Source organism: Oncorhynchus mykiss, chromosome 23 (genome assembly GCF_013265735.2).
Source record: "Oncorhynchus mykiss isolate Arlee chromosome 23, USDA_OmykA_1.1, whole genome shotgun sequence".
Lineage (NCBI taxonomy): Eukaryota > Metazoa > Chordata > Actinopteri > Salmoniformes > Salmonidae > Oncorhynchus > Oncorhynchus mykiss.
The window spans coordinates 50290630-50299931 of record NC_048587.1 but is presented as its reverse complement, the minus strand read 5'-3'; the positions used below and the strand labels follow the sequence as shown (position 1 = coordinate 50299931).

Sequence of the window (9302 nt, the reverse complement as noted above, 5' to 3'; positions counted from 1 at the left end):
CGCTGCATAACATTTTAGAAGTTGTTCCTTTACAGGTTTATAAAAAGTGACTTCTAAATGCTAATTCCTGTTTGTAAAATCTGGTAGCATAGCTAGCATACAGGAATTTGTGGTGTTAATCAAAGTCATTTTTAACTGCAATACTGTTGATTGGTGAAGATGACATGAACATGTATTGGGGTTGACATCCATAGAAGCATTATACTACGATTTTTACAACATAACGTGAAATAGACATATAAACAATAGCCTAAATGTAGGCAAATTTAGCTGGCGGCGAATGAGGAGATTTGGGATCTTTCCCTCACAGCATCTTTCCCCATGAGTTTCCATAGCAATTCCATTGTTTGGGTCGAGTTCCATTGACCTCTTTACCGCATCTATGGGTAGACTGGTAGCCATTTTGAGTGTACCAATGCCAGGAAGTAAAACCGGGAAGTGTACCATTCAATCTGTACTGTGATTTGTTGAGTTAACTCAACTGACATTACAAAAAAAATACATTCCATCGCAAGAGCCACATCAGTTAATATCATTTGAATGAACATTCTACATAACCTTGGAAATGATTGCATCACAATACCAGACATCCGTTGCGAGTGTAACCATGATTCTACCAATCAATTGACAGGGTTAGAGCTTCTGAGCTTCTATTCATTCTATTTATATGATCATAACAACAGGCCTTCTGCAACATTGCATCATTTTCGTGATCTTGTCCCGTCTATGGGACAAGGCCAAAGTAAAATGGAGACTCAACCTTAGGTAACTTTAATTGTGTGCCTGCCTTTCAAATGGTGCCTGAAGATCCGATTTCAGGACCTTGGAAAATCACTGCAACTCAGTGCAAGAAAAGCACTGACCGCGACTTCAGCACCACCACTGGTGAAGAGCGCCACTCCAAGTGAGCCTTGCCAAGCACAGCAGTTGTGGATTCTACACACCTGTGTGGGCTTGCTGGTGTGTGGGTAGGCCTAAAACATTTATGTACTCCCTGTCCTTCCTCATGGGGCCCGGAGGGAACATCATGGCTCAACTGGTCCTCACCCGAAAGAGGACCGGTCTGGCGGGGGTGTCGACAACCCACAGACTGCTGGTCAATCTGGTGGTGTGACATGATGGTGGTGAGTGTGATTGACGGACCAGAGTTTGGGCATGAAGAAAGCATGGCGTAGCACAGCATCCCTCTAACATAATCTCTAGACACTTCATTAAGATTTCAGTGGTTGCCATGGCGCAGACTAGTTTGATTGCATTCTTATAGCCTACCTCTTCTTGTATATCATCCAAATCTGATAGCTCAACACCCATGATGATGTGAAGTGTGAAAATATTTTTTCAGGACCATCATCACCAAGCTACAGTGTAAAAGATGCATGTGCGTCACTTCCGGTGCCTACATTATAGGACAAGTTGATGGGCTACTGCAACGCATCGGTCTGAGAGAGAGAGAGAGAGAGAGAGAGAGAGAGAGAGAGAGAGAGAGAGAGAGAGAGAGACTCAATCCTATCCCTTCATTCGGAATGAGGGTTTTATTAATTTCTGGAAGCGTTCCATTGCAAAAGCTTGCCACCTCCCATCGGCCCTCTTCCACTCACTTTCCCTTCACTGATCAGAATTAGTATTTTAGGTGAGGTCAATGGATCCAGTCAAAAGAGTTAGCTGTCATCTATCCATACCTGTGTACGATATAGGAGAGGGGACGAAGACAGAGAGGATGCGACAACTTTTGGAATGAGATGCGGCCAGGGCTGAGTGCGTGCGGGGGTATCCTGTTTTTCAGTTAATCGCAATGGGTATTAGATAATTAGGATCTCTTTCGACAAGGCGTCAAAGATGTGTTGGTGAAATCCTCATCTCACCACGGAAACGGGCTGCGCGCAGCTCAGCTAAGCTCTCTGTCTCACCTGTGTGCGCGTCTGATTTGGGCACTCCACACAGCGCAAACGATGTAAGAACAAGCGGGAGATGAATCTAACGAATTTTTACTCAGATTTTGGACGTTTATTTTCTACGAATATTTCACTTGGGGGACCTCAACATGAGCACAACAACTGGAGTTTACCGGAGGATACCAAACCCTACCCGCAATTGTTCTTATTTTCGGGACACGAACCGAGTACCATCGTGTTGGTGGTTATGTACTCCCTGTCCTTCCTCACCGGGCTCGGAGGGAACATCATGGCTCTTCTGGTCCTCACCCGAAAGAGGACCGGTCTGGCGGGGGTGTCAGCGACCCGCAGACTGCTGGTCAATCTGGCGGTGTGTGACATGATGGTGGTGTGTGTGTGCATGCCAGTTAACCTGGGACACCAGGTCTACAACGCCTGGGTGTTCGGGGAGTTTCTGTGCCGTACCGTGCCGTTCGTTCAGGCTGTGTCGGTGTCTGCGAGCGTCCTGAGCCTGGCCGTGATCAGTCTGAACCGCTACTACAGCGTGCACAACCCTCTACACGCCCGGTCCTTTTTTACCGGGCGGCGGATACTGTGTATGATCTGTGTGGTGTGGATCGTGTCGTCGGGGCTGTGCATACCGCTCCTCTTCATGAATACCACCCAAACTCTGTCGCTGCTGGACATCACCCTCACTGTGTGCGTGGAGAGCTGGAACCAAGTCAAACTGAAACAGAGATATAGCTTTCTGCTCTTCTGCTCTCTCTATGGATTCCCGGTGCTGTTTAACCTGGTCATCAGCGTGCTGACCGGCTGGAAGCTGTGGGGCAACGACGAAAAACGGACGCAAGATTCGAATACATTTGGCGTTACGCTATCACTGTCCCGTCTGAAAGTGCGTAAAAGGATCGCCAAGATGGTGCTGTCGCTGGTTGTGCTTTTTACCCTGTCTTGGCTGCCTCTGTATGTAGTGGACATATGGTTAGACTTTAACATGACTTCATCTTTAGAGAAAGAGGAGGATGATGTGAACCATGTATATCACGAGTGGATTCTACAGGGGAGACCCTTCGCGCTATGGCTGGGTCTAACCAACTCCGCTCTCAACCCGCTCTGTTATTGCTTCGTGGGTAATTTACACAGGTCTGCAAAACGATTCAGGAAAAGCTACAGACAGAAACTGTCATCATTGTTAAGTCTGTCGCCACAGCAGTCCTCTATGCCTATGGGCAGCACCTCAGTGCCCAAGCTCGTGCCCTATAGCAGGGCGCAATCGGAGAAGCGCGGCGCAGAAAGGCGCGCATCGAGCAGATATGCCAATCCAGGCAACAAACTAATCAAAAGCAAGAGCCTATCGTCTGTGACAGTGTGTGAGACTGTTTTTGACTGATTGACAGACAGACGGATCAAATGTTGGCCTACGTGGTATATCACATACTTATTTGTCCAATGGACAGGAAAACGTTCTTCCTACAGTTAAAAATAGGATATTCTGTGAAAATGTGTCTGTTTTCCAACGGAACCTCCGAAGCAAATGGAGATATTTGCCATAACTGAGATTATAGAGTGTGTTGCCCTTTTAATTATGAAGTGTGGTGCCGTCTTTATTATGGAGTGTGTTGGAGTGTGTGCCCCATGATTCCAGGACCGTTGATTAATCAAACGGTCGATGTAAATGATGAGCATGAGGTCCTATACCTAATGATCTTTGGGGATTTGGTTTCACTAAATCCAATTTCAAATGAAAGATATTTGATGTTGTTCTCATGGAGTGTACACAATAATGACATGCATCTCATTAAATATTTGTGCAAAAGGCTAGTAGCCTTTATTTCGTGATTTAAAATAACGTTCGCATTTATACTGTATGTGTAGGCTACAATGTCTAGCCTATTCCCTGTACTATTTATAGTATTATTATTTTTGTAATTTAAGTCCTATGAAGTAGAACTCATTCCATTCCAAAATCAAGAACAAAATGAGCTGTATCCAAAACTTAAATCTCGTCAATTATAATGAAACCATTATGCATTATTTCAATTATAAGGCTAATATTGTATGACTATCATCATAATCTGCAGTTATAAATCCATTCAAATTGCTTCCATAATTGTGTTAAATTAGATTATTATTATACTACTATCATCATCTTTTATATTCCTAGTAATTATTCCAAGTCCGTTCAAATTGCCTCCATAAAGGACGGTAGAGGGTCTAGATTAGAGTCTAGATGGATATCTCCATTCATTATTTCTCTGGCGAGGCTGTGACGCGGGTCTCTTGGCAGACGGATCGCTCCCTGCTGAATGGCACGGTGACGAGTTGAGTTGGCTCCGCCGCGAGGTGTGATGTGGCCCCGCTGGCGGCCGGGACACGGAGCCCGATGTCCGGATTAATGGTACTGGTGAGACGGCCCGATCCATGGTCTGTGGTTGTCTATCGCTGCCCAACGACAATCCCATGTTGACGCATATAGCGGAGCCCTGGCACCAAAACCAATCTCCTACCATCTGCAGTTATTCCCATGAACTTTTCCAGTGATATTTTGTTGTTGTAGAAAGTTCGCATAGAAAATAGATTCGACAACTGCTACGGTTCGTTTCCATGTAACAATCTTGTGTCGATAAAAAAAAAACTATAGACGTAATGATGTCACACAAAAAAACACTTTCACAAAAACCTACAGTGTCGAATAAAAATGAAGTGGTTGTTTCCATTTCCCATTTAGGCAAATTGTGCATTAATAAACTGGAAACAGCCTGTATTCCCCCCACTATTTGTTTTATGTCTCGGTTTGCCAGGTGTTGTGCCGAAAATCTTCCCCCTGACAGAATTATCCCCGCTCTTCGCGTGAACGCGCACACACTCAATGCTTCATTGATGCAATTTTCTTGCTAGTTGAGATTTCTGCTCTTCACTCCGTTGTCAGTTCAGCCTACATTTCACTGATCTTAGTATCAGAAAGCTTTTTTGATATATATTTGTGTTCTTCAAGGCAGCTGTCAATTATTTAATTTTTGTAATAATTTTTTTATAGCGGTTTGATTGCGGGGGAGGCACAAGTAATGTCTACAGTTTTCTGTTTGGCTATTTGTTTCAAATGTATTAGTCTATATTTGTCATCTCTCCCATGTCTTATTCGACTAGTAGTTGTTCTGAAGTGTTTATTGCTTGCCTACATTTTACTCCCTCCTCTATGTTTAATATAACACATACATTAAATATTAATTTCGGTTGCCTATCTTGACGAGAAGTTTGTTCTATAGAAAGTATTTGACTCTGATGTGTGCCACAGAAAGTATTTGACTCTCGTGACAAAATTATATTTCAGGATTGCAAGGCCTGTCACCCTTCATAATAATTTTGGTAGCTCATGTTGACCAGTAGCTTGAAAGTATTTCTCTAGTGACAAAATTAAGGAATTAAGGGGGGGGGGGGGGGGGGGGGGGAAGCTTCGGCAGGCAAGAAAATGGCTTTGCCGAAACACCCCCGCCCCTTCTAATTTCCTTAATGTACCAACGTATCGCCATGGTCCATGCCATGGTGAAACTTGCACTCTACACTTCTGTATATCTGAAATAATTGGATAGTGAAACCTGCATCCAGCCAACAAGAAAAGCAATTCAGCCGTTCTTGAAAGTCAGGACATTTTATAGTTGAAAAATAGATTTAGCAGACTGTAGGTGCAACAGTATAGCTTCCGTCTCTCTCCTCGCCCCGAATCAGGGACCCTCTGCACACATCAACAACTGACACCCACGAAGCATCGTTACCCATCGCTCCACAAAAGTCGTGGCCCTTGCAGAGCAAGGGGAACAATTACTTCAAGGTCTTAGAGCGAGTGACGTCACCGATTGAAACGCTATTAGCGCGCAACCACCGCTAACTAGCTAGCCATTTCACATCGGTTACATAGGCATTTAGAATTAAATGTATATAGAACTTCACATTTGTGTGGAGTGGAGCCTCATAGTTTGACCTGCATGTTGACATGTACCTTCAAATTATTATTTATTAAAAAAAACTTAGTTTCCATCATCATTTGTCGCAATTAAGACCGTTGGACAAAATTACAATCCACCAGTGTTGGATAAAAATGACATAATTAACCAGGTTTCCAACCTTTTTGTGCATGTAAAGTAGCCTACATGTCGGATAACATGACAGGCCCGATGGAAACAGAACATTTGTCTGTAAACTTTCCAAATGTCGACAAAACAAAATACGCTACACAAGGTGGAATCTTTTTGTGTCGGTCAAATGTATTATGTGAGAAATGTCGGTGGAAACGCTTATTTATGCGAAAATATTGATATAACAACCATCATATGGAAGTAAACTTGGAGTCACATGATGACATTGTTTGAGGTCCTCCCACTACTACGACTCGTCAGGAAAGCATGCAGTTTATTAGGCAACAGATTAAATAAATTATGATGAATTCCCCAGGGTTGTGAAAGTGCAAGGTGATAAGCTTGATGACCCTTTCCAGTAAATATCAAGGGTCTAATAAATTCTGGTGACATGATCATCGATGCTTGGCTGTCGTTTGACAAATAAAAATAATCTATACTTTGTCCATAATAATCTAATTGATGTGTGGGTCAATGGAAACCTGCCTACTGAGGCCACATTTATCTACACACAACATGGAGCAACATCACTAGATATATTGGAAAGGTGTTACTTATTTTGCTTCTTTAAAGGGCGATGGATACATTTACGGGGCTAATTGCAACCATCAATGTGCACCAGATTATAGCCAGCTAATAGATGCGACAGTTGCCTGCTAGGGTGTTTCCATTTAACTATCTTGTGTGGATAAAAACTGCTAGAACTATTGAAGTCCGCATTAATAAATTGCCGTCAGCCTGTTTGCCCTTCCATCATATTTTATCACAATAAAGAAAGTTCGACAAAAGAATGCTTTTACTTGTCTTAAACGGGATCAGTGTCGCTATAAAGGAACAGTTGAGCTAATGTGATTAGCATGACAGTTGTAAGTAACAGCAAACCTTCCAGGATATAGACATGTCTTATATGGGCAGAAAACTTAAATTCTTGTTAATCTAACTGCACAGTCCAATTTACAGTAGCTATTACAGTGAAAAAAGACCATGGTATTGCTTAAGAGTGCACAACAATACAAAACCTTTATCACGGCAACTGGTTTGATGCATTCACCTCTGAAGGTAAATAATGTACTTACATTCAATAAACTTGATCTGATTTGTCATCTTGATGGTCCCAGAGATAAAATATAGCATAGTTTTGTTTGATAAAATACATTTTTATATTCAAATGTAGGAACTGGGTTCTACAGTTTGAACCCCTGATCTCTCTGGCTCCACACCCACCCCGTCCGGTCATCTAGATGTGTGAAAGTTTGTGTATAAGCTAATGATGTATGACATTCCTGGGAGTGTGTCAACTTAAAAGTTGTATTACCATATCCTTTTTGTATGTTCTCTATAGTTATGTACTTGAAAATGTATAAATTGACCAATTCAGCACATTTGGGCAGACTTGATACTGTGCGGTATTGCAATGCTCCACTGGATAAATCTGAAACTTTGCACACACACCGCTGTCATCTAGTGGCCAACATCTAAATTGCGCCTAAACTGCAATATTATATTATGGCCTTTCTCTTGCATTTCAAAGATGGAAAAAAAATACAAAATTGAAAAACGCATGTTTTATCTTTTACCAGATCTAATGTGTTATATTCTCCTACATTCATTTCACATTTCCACAAACTTCAAAGTGTTTCCTTTCAAATGGTATCAATAATATGCACATCCTTGCTTCAGGTCCTGAGCTATAGGCAGTTAGATTTGGATATATAATTTTAGGCGAAAATTGAAAAAAGGGTCAGATCCTTAAGAGGGTTGGGGTTAGGGGGATAAGGTGACATTACCTAACATTCATTTAATACACCAATGGTAACATGATATTCTCTTACCTAATGTTAGCTAGTTACTGGCTAACTAGGTCTTCAGCCAGCATGATTCTAAAGGCGGCAGAGGGTCGTTCAAAACTCTGACGCAGTTGTCACATCAACACATCCCTCAGTGCTGCTGTTAACAGAGTCACAAAAGACATGCCAAACGGAAGATGTATAAACATTTTTACATCATTGATGCAATTTTAATGTTGTTTGAGTTGACTGTTTGTGTATCACCAAATTTGCTTGAGATAATTTTACTCTGTTCACTGCATCCAAGTTTCTTGACATAGCCATTTCAAAGAGCTGTCAGGCAAGCCGAGCTCATGAATATAAGCTCCATGTGCACTCAGCCTGTCTTTTCAAACTTCCTGGTAGTTAGCCATGAGAGAAAATATATATTTACTCACATTTTTAGCATTTCTATCCCCCTAAAATATTATGGGTGATATTTTAATCACTCAAAAGGCTGTTTTACATGGGAATCGGAAAGACTGTTCGGGACCTTTAATAAAACATGGCCCTTTCTGATCAAGAGGGTAAAAGGAAACACTGTAGGCTACACATTTGACATTTGAAACTAAATCATGATTGTGTTGTAGCCTATTTTAGATTAAACTATTTGACAATCATTCATTACAACTGAAATAAAGTATTTAATTTCTTCGTTTACCACGGCAAATCTATTGTGACAATTTATCCCACACATTTTATTAATTGAAAACTCATGTTGGTGCAAGCTCTTATACACTGAACAAAAATATAAATGCAACATGTAAAGTGTTGGTCTCATATTTCTTGAGCTAAAATAAAAGATCCCGGTTATTTTTCATATGCACAAAAAGTGTATTTCCCTCAAATTTTGTGCACAAATTTCTTTGCACCCATGTTAGTGAGCATTTCTCCATTTCCAAGATAATCCATCCACCTGACAGGTGTGACATATCAAGGATCTGATTAAACAGCATGATCATTACACAGCTGCAACTTGTGTTAAAGGCCACTCTAAAATGTGTAGTTTTGTCACACAACACAATGCGACAGATGTCTCAAGTTTTGAGGAAGAGTGGATCTGGCATGTTGACTACAGGAATGTCCAGCAGAGCAGTTGCCACAGAATTGAATGTTCGTTTCTCCACCATAAGCTGCCTCCAATGTCGTTTTAGAGAATTTGGCAGTACGTTCAACCGGCCTTACAACCACAGATCACATGTACCTAGGACAGCCCAGGACCTCTACATCCGGCTTCTTCACCTGCGGGATCTTCTGAGACCAGCCACCCGGACAGCTGATGAAATTGTGGGTTTACACAACCAAAGAAGTTGTCCTCACTAGGGTCTTGACCTGATTGCAGTTTGGCACACTGGCACACTGGAAAAGTGTGCTCTTTATGGATGAATCCCGGGTTCAACTGTACTGGGAAGATGGCAGACAGTGTGCATGGCGTTGTGTGGGCGATCGGT

The 9302-nt window shown here is 42.0% G+C and overlaps 1 protein-coding gene across 1 annotated transcript; it reads left to right on the top strand.

Annotated features, from left to right (window-relative positions):
• Positions 1-2139: 2139 nt before the first annotated feature.
• On the top strand, positions 2140-3282 carry LOC110503026 (gastrin/cholecystokinin type B receptor-like). Its single transcript, XM_021581405.1, has one exon. It carries the CDS (start codon positions 2140-2142, stop codon positions 3280-3282), a length of 1143 nt encoding a protein of 380 aa, XP_021437080.1.
• The last annotated feature ends 6020 nt before the right edge of the window (positions 3283-9302 follow it).

Coding starts and splice junctions, on each gene's coding strand:
- LOC110503026 (XM_021581405.1), top strand. CDS start 2,140: ATGTACTCCCTGTCCTTCCTCACCGGGCTCGGAGGGAACATCATGGCT.